This window comes from Ailuropoda melanoleuca, chromosome 10 (assembly GCF_002007445.2).
Source record: "Ailuropoda melanoleuca isolate Jingjing chromosome 10, ASM200744v2, whole genome shotgun sequence".
In the NCBI taxonomy this organism is placed as follows: Eukaryota; Metazoa; Chordata; class Mammalia; order Carnivora; family Ursidae; genus Ailuropoda; species Ailuropoda melanoleuca.
Window position 1 is genome coordinate 101,290,719 of NC_048227.1, and position 11,359 is coordinate 101,302,077.

The window sequence follows — 11,359 nt, forward strand, 5'->3', positions numbered from 1 at the left end:
GCACATCCTGCATGGGAGAAGACCAGTGCCAAATCGTAACTTTTCCTTTTTGTTTTTGCAGTTGTATAGATTGTAAAGTCACTAGTGAAATCTGAAGAATTTGTTTATGATATTGTTTACACTATGAAGAAAAACACAAACTTTAAAGTGGAATAATTTATTATTCTAACCAAAGTACAAAGTATGGAAAATTAGTGTATCTGAGTCATTCAGAGAGTAGAGAAAGTTTCAAACTAGCAGATTTCAGTTTTTAGCACCTTTGAAAAGAAATATTCAGAGTTAAGACGAGTGGCAGCACAGGCCTGACCCCCTAGGATGACCGTCCTCGGACGTGGGTGTGCCGTTCACAGAACAGGGCAGTCACCTGGCTGTTCTCGCCGTCGTGAGTGCCACAGGAAACACTTAAAGAGGAGGAGAAAGGTGTTCGCTGGCCCCCCACCAGCTGCTGGGGGAGGAGGAGCGCGGAGATGGAGGCGGCGGGCCGGCAAGGCTCAGATGGACAGCCCGAAGGCGCTGACGATGCAGTACATGGTCTTGTTCTCCCACCGCACAGTGCAGCTGCCTGCGGGGAGAAGACACGGCACTCAGCTCAGGGACACGGCACTCAGCTCGGGAACACGGGGGCTCGCCATCCTGACTTCTCACGCTGCTTTACGGCATGCGGACAGAGAAGGCCGCTCAGACTCTGCTCTACAAAATGTGTCAACAGATGACTGATAAGCATGCATTCAAAGACCTGAAACATCCGAGCTCGTGTTCCAGAAAACTCTGCCTGGGAAAATCTAGATCTCAGCAGGGTCGAGGAGGTGCCGCAGAGCCTTCAGGAAAGGCCCACAACAAGCCCTCAGCGAACAAAGGGAAAACCATACCGTCAGTAGAGCTGTCCCAGAAGCAGGAACTTGCCGTGTGTAATCCCGCTCCGTTCTTCTGCATGATCACACAGGTCACTTCAACGAAAACAGACGTTTATTAGAGAAACCTACTTGGCAACACACCTTTCTTTCAGCCTACTTTAGCATTCGGATGCGGGTCCTGTGGCAGGTGTTCATGGTAACAGTTACCGGCGTAGACTGGCCCTGTGACAGTGACATGCCACCACCTTCCCCTGCCCTCCCCCCACGGCTGTTCGAAAAGCGTCTGGTGTGAAGTGCTGGGGAATCCTGTGATGTGCGCCCTGCAACCGTTCCAGCAGGCCAGCTGGGTGGTAACGCACGCAGCACGGTGACCTGCCCCTACTGGGCACTGGCTTTGAGGTCAGACGCCACACTCGCCACTCTTCTAACACCAGACACGCCTCTCAGCAGTATTTCAAGAACCACCCGCAGTATATACGAGAAGCAAAGGTGCATTACCGATGTATTTAAATGGCTTTCCCAGCTTGGTGAGTTGGCTTAAAGTTTGTTCTACGACATTTGTGGTCCACTGATTCACTTTGCTGTGCTGATAGGCATTGCCGCCAATGGCACTTTCTATCGCCTGGAACACAGAGCAGAGGTCACTGCTAGCAGAACACACCCAGAGCCTTCCAGCTAGTACCGGGGTTCCTCACCCTAAGACTGCAGAAATATCTGCATAAAACGTGAGCATAAGCCATGAGCGCTCCTTTGCAAAACCACCTTTAGCAGTGTCCTAGTTCATTAAGTTTAATATTCATTTTTTAAAATCCACACTTATATATAGGATCTGTCAAATTTTAACAACATGTTGACTGAATTTACTGTTTACGCTGGAGTTGGTACCTGGAGATAATAATTTTTTTTCCTGAGGCTAGAAAATATTTTCCTTTGCCCATTCCTTTCTTAAAATTATAGCAGACAGAAGAATCTTTACTGGTAGTTTGTACAACCAACAGTACACAAACCTATCCAAATAATCATGTATTCAAAAATACTTCCTTTATCCAGCATTTTCTGGGAATATGTTAACACATAACTGCATTTTTCAGATAACAAAAAAACAAGCCCTATATATTACAAAACTTTTAAGGTTATGATGGATTTTTCTGTTTGAAATTGTGCTGTATCCTGGAGAGGGTTCGTGCTGTGTACCTCTGAGGTTACTCAGGAATACGTACGGCCGCTTGCCCCGACTCTTGCTTAAGTCTGTAGTTAGGCTATTACCATTTTATGATTTTCTAGGCCTCTTTATGCTGATGCCAGTGTGCCTGCCTCTATCCAAGTGGCTTTCTTCTCTACCCCTTTGCTAGCTGAAAACCAGAAACCTGAGTTCTGATGACAGTTATGACCTAAAATAATTTGGTGAGAGCCCAGTTCTGTCCTCAGACATGCAGAGAAAAGCATCCCAGGATCAGAGCTGTGCACACTGGAGATGGATTAGGGTCTACTGTCTGGGACATAAGCCCAGTGATCTTGCTTTTGAGGAACAAAAAGCCGCCTATAATTGCACCCTGATTTCTACCTGTTTATCCTGGGACTCTGAGCAGTCACATTAAACACACCTGGTGTAGAATTCCGGCCTTCCCCCTGCACCCCCCCTTCCCCCTTTGTCATTGCCCCTTCTCATCCTCTGACATGTTCTGCCCCTCTCCAGCTCAGAGCATAAAATGAGGTTGTGGGGACACAGGCACTCCTGGTTTAACAGGACCTGGTTATACTAGATCTGGATATTGGTCAAAGGGGGAGGCATCTCTCAAGCTAAACCTCTAACTTTGGCAACTCTCTCCACATACACTTTGGAATTCACTGTTTTTCAGGGAAAGAGGAAAACTCCCCTCCAATTTTGGACTCACCCAAATTTATTAATACCCAGTCCTTAAAGAGCTTGAGGGCAGAATTAAACCACTGCCAGGGGCAAAAAAGCTGTTGAGGCCAGTGACCACGTGAGAGTACCACGGCAATATTACTTCATGCTTTCACGGAGACTGGGAGAGTCTACTTTTTTTTTTTTCCTCAAAGATTTTATTTATTTGACAGAGACAGCCAGCGAGAGAGAGAACACAAGCAGGGGGAGTGGGAGAGGAAGAAGCAGGCTCATAGCGGAAGAGCCTGATGTGGGGCTCGATCCCACAACGCCGAGATCACGCCCTGAGCCGAAGGCAGATGCTTAACGGCTGCACCACCCAGGCGCCCCAAGGGAGAGTCTACTTTCAACTGTACTTGTGGCCTGGCAACTGAGTCAGAGATGATGCTAAAAACAAGTGCGATGACAGGACTTCACAACAAGCCATCCTCACTTCTCACAGTTTGTGGCTCCACCACCTTCCTGCTCCCCCCGCCTCTGTGTTCGGTAAGAAACGCCATGTGTAGAAACAAAAGCAAACTGGTACAGATGCTGCACAACCACTAGAAAATCACGTGTGACGGTGAGTAGTGTATACGGCAGAACAAAATCATTCTGCTTTTTGGTGTTGGTCACAAAAATAGGTTATGGTTCTCGAACACTCTGGCATTAGACAATAATTGGCATTCGAAGCAATTCCAAATTACATCATCTCAACTGGTACTTTAAACTCAAGAGCATCTAATGGCTTTCCTCTGGCCAATGGCTTCACAGTCTGCTCAATTTACACAGGAAGAGAAGGGACTTGGGAAAATCTTTCTGGCCTCATTCCTACCCCAGGCTCCCCCAGCACTCTGCACTACTCCAGCCCCATCTGTCTCATTTCAGTCCCTCAAACACACCATACACAGTCCCACCACAGGGCCTTTGCACATGTGCATTTCCTGGAATGTTTGCCCCCTCTTTTTGCTGAGTTAACACTACTCCTCCTCATTCTCCAGATTCTAGCTGTGAACTCCCCAGGTGAGTCAAATCCCTCACAGCACCATGTACTGTGGCAGTCACCACACAGGGGAATCCACGTTTACACCTTCCAGTGTGATGATTTGGTAAGTGCCTGCCTGCTCCTGCCCCATACCGTAAGCCCCTTGATGGTCAGTCCCTAATGCCCCCTTGATCTGTATTTTTCCAATGAATGAAGGACAAATACCTTATTTTGTCTTCCACTGCCATCATCTAAGGGAGGTACCATGGTCAATAGTGATAAAAGAGGTAGTTTAGAAACGTAAGAAAAATACACAGGTAAGCCCCAACTGGATCATCAGGTCTTAAGTAACTGGAAGTTATTTAATATTTTTATATTCACTTTTTATTCAACAACAGAAACATTTACTTGTATACCATGATCCTGAGTCTTTTATGTTAAAAGATTATAGAATCAAGCCTTAGTAATATTCAAAAATAATGCTAGTATATAACATTTCTTGTCTGATTTAAAATATGTAATTTACATAACATGGAAGTAATTCTTGTTACATATTCACTGAAGAAAACTGTTATTTGAAATGCCAAAACACACAGGCTCAGTTGAAACAATTCCAAGACAGTATTTAAAACACATTATTTTCACTCATAAAGCCATTAATCAACATTTTAAAAATAAGCATTCTTCCTCTTACCTCTTTTACAATGTTGCTCACTTCATCAACGACAAAAGCAGTCTGTAAGCAAGAAAATTAGTTAAGTGTGATGGCTTTAAAAGATTGGTTTCCACCGCACTGATTAATGCAAATTTAGGTAATGAGCATAACTTAGAAATGAAGACTCAGAAATAACCGAACTAAATTTTTCATTTTACTAAGGAAAACACTAGAGACTCAGAAATGCTGAGTGGCTTTTTTAGGATCACGGAGCTGGTGAGAGGCAGGAAGGAGTCTAGAATATGTATATAATTTCAAGGTTTTTGGTTTTGATCATGCCATGGTCCAAAAGGCTGACTTTACTTTAGATTCAGTCTCTCTATCCATTTGAACTGGCTACCAGGAGCATTAACAAACACAGAAGTTAAACGAAGTCACTTGACTTTTGCTTAAATTAGCTGACACTTCTCCTGATGTGAACTGATTAGGTTTGAAACTTGAGACGTTTCTGTTTTTGTTTTCATCCACCATCAGTGATAAAGTATCCAATGATCATACTGCTTCCCGAGAATGTTGTTTCCTTCTTAACGCTGTTCTGCTTCAGGACTACAGAACCGGCTGCTGGCCCAGCTCTTCTCCACCAGCGCCTCCCAATGAGCAGGGAGGTGGGCAGCCACCAGTACTCTAATGGCGGGAGTTTAACATGGTTTTCTTTTTACATGGGGTACATTTGAATGCGTACAAGGTTCTGTCTGAATCCTGCGAACGGTAATTAGCTCTGGACGTTCCTTCTAGAGGGCAGCCCCAGGCCCTCAGTCATTGTGAATCCTGGTGGAATAAAGTCGAAGCGCCCAAGCGCCCTGCTTTTGGCAGTGAGCTTTCCTCCCTGCTGGATGCGGACTACCGTGGCCTAAATGATGCCCCCTTTCTTTCTAGGCGGATCAAGAGCAGACTGTCTGAAGCCCTCCACTCGATGTATTCAGAAGGCGGCATACTTGGGAGACAAAGCCAACTCACCAAATGAATGAAAATTTGCAGTATATTACAGATTAAATGATTTCTTGAGGCTTAAAGGATCCTTCCAAGGGACTTCTGTGATCCTAAACCATTTGGAAAAGTCCCTAACGTGCCACGTGGCTAAACTATGAAAAAGGTTGCGGGGCATTTCAGTGGACTTTTAGTGGAAAAGTACAGTTGTACACAATCCACTGGGCAGTTTCAGCTTCTACACGAAATATGAACAATGAGCTGAGAGTAGTCTTAACAAAGGTCCAGGTATTTACATGAAGTTAGAGGGTATGCAGAAAAGGCTTAGTTCAGAAGGGACTGGTGTGGATTAGAAGTCAAGGTCTCATCCTTCTAAGGGCCTAGGGCTTTATCTCCTGTAAACAGACGCTCTGCTCAGCCCCTTCAATTCACAGACCTGCAAGTGAGATCTGCAATGATAAAGTCCTTTAGGCATCTCACTGGCGAGAGCCAGAAGTAGAATGCCAGTATTAATTCTCTAACAGTGTCATTTCCTTTTTTTTTTTTTTTAAGTTTTACGGATATTACTATAATACAAGCCATTTTCCTACAGTAGATTACAGGGAAAAGCTTTTCCCTTGCTAGGTGCTCCTGAACCATGTCTTCTAGTCATCCACTCAGTTGTTCCCAGCATTCAAACACTGATAATGGCACTGACATTCGTGTGGTACTTAGGAAATCAGATCAAAACTCAAAATCTAGCATCAGTCCTTAAGCCTTAGATTTTTTGTTTCCTCTCCATTCCTGCTTAAACTAAGTTTCAAAAATGGTAAAATATCAACCTTACCAAATTCATCTACAGTTTTTATTTTTGACAGGCCGCATAATATGCAGGGCTCAATTTATTCCAATTTCAACAAGAATTATTACTTAGAAGAAAATGGTTAACTATTTTTCTATAATATCATCCATCAGCTATAGTCCCTGAATGCATGTTAAATTGAAGGAAAGCCATTTTAACAGCACACCGTTAGAATAAATGTTTTCTGCTTGGCAAATAATTGTATGCTTTACCCTGCTTCTTCACTGAGGCAATGAGAGATTATTTTCCCCCACAAATAGGAGTTCTCATACTGACATCTCAAACTCAAATTGAAAATGAAACTTAAATGCTGAAATGATAGTGGACGTAAGCACCACACCGAAGAACAAGGTGTGGACCGGCAGACAAAGGCAAGTTCTCCTGTGCCCTTCTGCATTTTGCAGACAGCCTGAGACCTGAAAGATGTGACTACATGTGCGTGTCACGCGTGAATGTTACTTTCGAGTCTTGCGTTAAAACATCGGTCAGCAGACGCACACGCGGCCTTCAGTCTTCCCCACCCGTGGACGCGAAGCACCTAGTCCAGGGTGAGGGGCTGCACCGCCGAATAAAGGGAGCGAGTGACAGCACTCTCCCGGCGGCCCCGCCTGCGCGAAGCGGGGTCCTGGAGGGGCAGCAGGGCGGCGGCTGTGGAGCGGGTCCGGGGCGTGCCGGGGCTGCACGGAGCTAGGTTCGGGTAGCGGCTGGCAGCGGGTGTCGAGCCGCTCGGGGGCGTGGCAGGCCGGCGCGGAACCAGGCTCAGGGCTCGGCAGGGCCAGAGGCGCGGCCGGCACCGGCAGAGTCGGGGCACCGGGCGGACACGAGGTGCGGCGGGGCACCGGGCACGCGAGCGGTCCTGCCCCAGGAATAAGGCGCCCCTCCCGGAAGAACGACGGGGCGCACGCCGCCGCGCGGGGAGTCCCTGCCCTCCCCGAGCTCCGCCCCGCGGGCAGAGCGCCGACGCCCCGACCAGGCCGGCCGGGGGTCACCGCACCCCGCTGGGCAGGGCGCCGGTACCGTCAGTCTGCCTCGGGGACTGCCGCCACCCACGTCCGGAGGCGACCCGGGAGCCCACACACGCCCTTGACTGTCGCCGCCCACCCGCGCCAGGGACTCTCGGCCTCCACCCTTTCGGGAGCCAACCCGGCGGTTACCTCCTCGGCAGCCTGGTAGTCTTCCATCTTTCCTCTTGCGCGTTGCCTCCGCCTCCCTGAGCAGCGCGCACCGCGCAGGCGCACTTAGGTTCCGCCCCTCGTGCCCGCGCCTCGCCTCGCCCCCTCTCCGGACCCGCCCCGCTCTAGGGCCCCTCCCACGCCCGGCTAGTGGGGCTGGGGACTCGGGATTCGCCCCTCCTCCCGTCCTCCCGGTGGGGGTTTCCGTGGGAACCCCGCGTTGTCCCGGCAGCTCGCTGGACCGCCGCAACTAAAACAAAACAAATGTACAAAAGCCATTCTCCTGTCCGGCCCTTCCCTCCAGCTTGTACTGTGTGGATTAATTTAAACATTCAAACGGGTTCGGACATCTAGTAACAAATTGGAAAGGGATTTCTGAATATGATGAGAAGCGCGAGAAATTGCTTTCAGTCTTTCTGGAGATCCAGGGTTAGTAAACCTGAGCTCTGAACGAAACCTTCCTTTGGGGAGGTAAATTTTCCATATAAATGAGATTTTTTTTTTCTTTCATGACCATTATAAAAAACACATTCTGGGTGGAAATTTTTGTGAAATGCTACACACTTCCTGGCAGCTTTCACCAAACTGAGCTAAACAGACACTTGGATACAGGGGTCATTCTGAAAATTAGTAATGGCACAGCACTTTCCAAGAAGGGCTAGACTATGGGCATATGTTTGCAGGTACTCTGAGGCTAAGATCTTTGACTTTGGGGACTGCTTTTTCTGGTTTTACTACGTCCTTGAAATCAAACTGTCACTTCTTACCTCTCCAAAGCCCAGGTGCTAAAAATCTACTTCCCATCCCCCCAGGAAGAGCTGACCACAAGCCCTTGAGATGTGGTAGAATTAAGCTACAGAGCTCACTTTCAATCCATTGGAAACCCTTGTTGTTTCTACCCTGTGAATCTAAAGTCCATGCAAGCAGAACCATTTTATTTGCTGATGTGTCACCTACCCCTTCAGTTATGCCTGGCACCAAAACTAGGTGTATAATTAAAATTGATTGAATGAATGAATGATTTCCCCACAGGGGTCAGTTCTGCCTCATACCCAACTGCAGAAAGCTGGCCAGTGGAGAAAGACACAATCGCCAGTCACCCTGTGGGAGGCAGAGGGCAGGTGAGCAGGGGGCCCAGCGGTGACAGACACAGGGCTGCTCTGCCCTGGGCACTTGACCTAAGCAGCCTTTCTGAACCATATTTTCCTTTTCAGTTTTGTTTATCGTTCTAGATCTGGCTTCAACTCACCTGTTTCAGCGTTTCAGCCTTGTGCCTCACGTGTGATTCTAATTCTGACATTCCTTTGTCTTGGCTTTCTGACATTCCCAGCTTCACTTGAGATCCCATTTTAGGTGTCCTTCTCCTGCCTGCCTGGTTCTGGACCCCAGCGGTACCACGCTCCTGAGCCAAAAGGGTCTTTTCACTGTCTTCCAGTTTTCTCTTGGTACTGTGCGGTGGACCTGGAAGCCCACTAGGTAAGTGTCTTAGAATTATGTGCAAAGCAAGAGTGAGCAGGTCCTGAGGGACAATCTGCATTTGAATGTTGTGAGGTTTGGGATATCTTTTAGAAATTGCTCCACAGCCTTTTAGGAACTTCCTAATTCAAATGAGTGTTCCGAATGGGGGCTGGGATAGTGCATTAGTAATGCGTAGACTTTGTTGTAACGGAAACTCACCAGCATGTGCATAAATCAACAGAAAACATGTGAATGTGAATTTCTTAAAAATTTTACATGACTTTAGCTTCTATGCGTTGGGCATTGCTCTCCAATTTTAACTATCAAAGAATATTCATTAAATGATCTTGGCCTATGGACTATTGAGTCTGCCCCCAGAAATGGATAGATTGGTCTATTTATCTTCCAAACTGTCCACTTGTTCAACACACGCACATGGAACACTCACTTTGTGTAAGCCTCTGAGCTGGAGTTGAGGCTACAAAGTTTACTGAGATATGATCTCTATGGCAAATTTTTGAAAACAAACTATCTATTAACAGAAGGGCTTGAATTCTCTAGACTCCGTGATGTTGTAGTGCTTGGAAAAATGCAGGGATATGGTAGGATATTCTGCCTAATGGATGTGCACTCTGTAGGGCTAAGGAAGTTAAAATCACCAGGGCATTTGGCAGTCCACTAGCTGCCATTTCCAATACCCTCAGTCCGCCAAGAGTGAATGTCCGTCCTAGCTACTAACGTACAAACACAGTGACTCTGGGCTGCTCGTAAATCTCTGGTATTCTGCTGTATTTTAGAGTAACGTTGAGTTTCTGTGCGGTAAGTCAGTGGAGTGAATCTCTGATTTGTTTTTTAAGGTGGGGGTTAGGCAAAGGTTGGCAGATGGTGTGTGCATTCTTCCTTCAAATCAAGTCTCTTAAATACAAACTCTTCAAGACAGGGATTGGCATTGCCAGTGCCTTTATTTAGCAAGCGTGGGCCTACTCAGCACAGCTGTGTCACCTGAGAAAAGAGTATTTCCAGGCACAGTTGGGTCTCGCAGTGCTGTCTATGACCTGCAGCCCCTCAGCCTCCAAATCCAGCTGTGTGGATGCTCGTGTTTTCCTGCCTTTCCCTGTGCCCATGAGTGTGTTCCTCGGATGTACCGTGGAGTCACACTAGGTCAATAATAATAATAATAATTCGATGGCAAAGATGGCAATGCCAGACACTCAGGCCTGAGGAATTTAGTGCTGAAATGGAAAAGAAAATAAGCTTGTGGCTGACACATATCTAAAGCGAGAATCCTCTGCTATGAAATTACACAGGCACCGGGTTAGCTAAGAAATGACGGTACTTGGATCTGCTGTCAGCTGGGAAGCGCCGGCAGGTAGGATTGCAATCCCTCCGTGCCACCCGGAAAAGGCAGTCCCTCTGAGCCCCTGGGTCCCTCTTCCTCCTGACCCTAGCTACCTCTGCCCCATCCCTGAGACCCTATGTGCCCAAGAGCCAACAACTAAAGGGTAACCTATGGCACAGTAGGGGCCTCCAGCCGGCATTTCTTCTTCACTGGTTGATTTTTTTAAGACTTTATTTATTTAGTTATTTATTTATTTGAGAGAGACACGAGCATGGGAGAGAGGTAGAGGGAGAGGGAGAACAGACTCCGCAGTAAGCAGGGAGCCTGACACGGGGCTTGATCCCAGGATCCTGGGATCATGACCTGAGCCGAAGGCAGAGGATTAACTGACTGAGCAACCCAGGCGCCCCGATTTTTATGCTATGATAGGTATGAAATAGGTGCTCAGTTCTGTGTATGTGAAAAAGTACGTTGCATCAGTCAGCATAGGCTGGGTTAGCTGCAGAAACAAATGGCCCTCGACTCTTGGTGGTTGATAACAACAAACCTGTATTTGTCACTCATACGACGTGACCATCAAGCGTCTGCTATGGCTCCGTCCATGTCTTCTCCACGCCAGAATCATTGAGGGAGGAGGAAGGGACAGGGAACACTGGCCCGTGTGCTGGCTAGGAGGTGCTGCTCATAAGAGGCAGGGGTCACCTCTGCTCATGTTTTTATCCAGAGCAAGTCTCTTGACCAGTTTGAGTTTACAGGCAGGGACACTTAAGGAAGAAGAGGGCTGCAGCCCTCCATACAGAGCGTTCAGAAGGTTTCCCTTGGTGATTTATCACGTTCACTCTCTTTGCCCAACTCCTGCCCACTCACCAATTCTGGCACTCTTCCCATCCACTGCTACTGTGGTCTAATCCCCACGTCAGCCCCGTGTCACCTTGCTTTAGTTTCAGATGGGATCTAATTGCTATCTGCTCATTTTCAACACCTATCTCTTTGTCTTTTAAAGATTTTATTTGTAAGTCCTCTCTACACCCAGTGTGGGGCTCGGTCTCATAACCCGGAGATCAAGAGTTGCCTGCTCCTCCAACGGAGCCACCAGAGCCCCTCAACTCCCATCTTGGCAGCCCTTCCCTGCTGTCCACTGTAGCCTGAGGCCTTAGGCCAGTGGTCTCCAAACTTCTTTAAT

The 11,359-nt window shown here is 47.4% G+C and overlaps 1 protein-coding gene and 2 long non-coding RNA genes across 4 annotated transcripts; 2 read left to right on the forward strand and 1 right to left on the reverse strand.

The window, feature by feature from the left end:
• Nucleotides 1–141: 141 nt before the first annotated feature.
• On the reverse strand, nt 142–7,476 carry DYNLT1 (dynein light chain Tctex-type 1). 2 transcript variants are annotated; one of them, XM_002915114.4, is made up of 5 exons: nt 7,362–7,475; nt 4,419–4,460; nt 1,353–1,476; nt 870–947; nt 142–562 (listed from the first exon to the last, which is right to left on the reverse strand). In XM_002915114.4, exons 1-5 carry the CDS (start codon nt 7,386–7,388, stop codon nt 492–494), a joined length of 342 nt encoding a protein of 113 aa, XP_002915160.1. In that variant the 5' UTR covers nt 7,389–7,475; the 3' UTR covers nt 142–491. The 2 variants fall into 2 exon arrangements, with proteins under 2 accessions (XP_002915160.1, XP_011217864.1); XM_011219562.3 differs by lacking the exon at nt 142–562 and having other exon boundaries at nt 872–927; nt 7,362–7,476.
• On the forward strand, nt 2,344–5,455 carry LOC117804029. Its single transcript, XR_004628198.1, has 3 exons — nt 2,344–3,322; nt 3,741–3,848; nt 5,316–5,455. It is a non-coding gene; the product is annotated as an uncharacterized LOC117804029 (long non-coding RNA).
• A 740-nt stretch (nt 7,477–8,216) lies between the features above and the next one.
• Nucleotides 8,217–11,359, forward strand: LOC117804030. The gene is made up of 3 exons (XR_004628199.1): nt 8,217–8,855; nt 10,145–10,206; nt 11,180–11,359. It is a non-coding gene; the product is annotated as an uncharacterized LOC117804030 (long non-coding RNA).

What these genes read in the sequence shown, in the direction of transcription:
- DYNLT1 (XM_002915114.4), bottom strand. Translation starts at nt 7,388, where the DNA reads ATGGAAGACTACCAGGCTGCCGAGGAG. An exon ending in ACTACCAGGCTGCCGAGGAG is followed by an intron (nt 4,461 to 7,361) that starts GTAACCGCCGGG and finishes TCTTGCTTACAG; the next exon opens with ACTGCTTTTGTCGTTGATGA. An exon ending in CTGGGACAGCTCTACTGACG is followed by an intron (nt 563 to 869) that starts GTATGGTTTTCC and finishes TTCTCCCCGCAG; the next exon opens with GCAGCTGCACTGTGCGGTGG.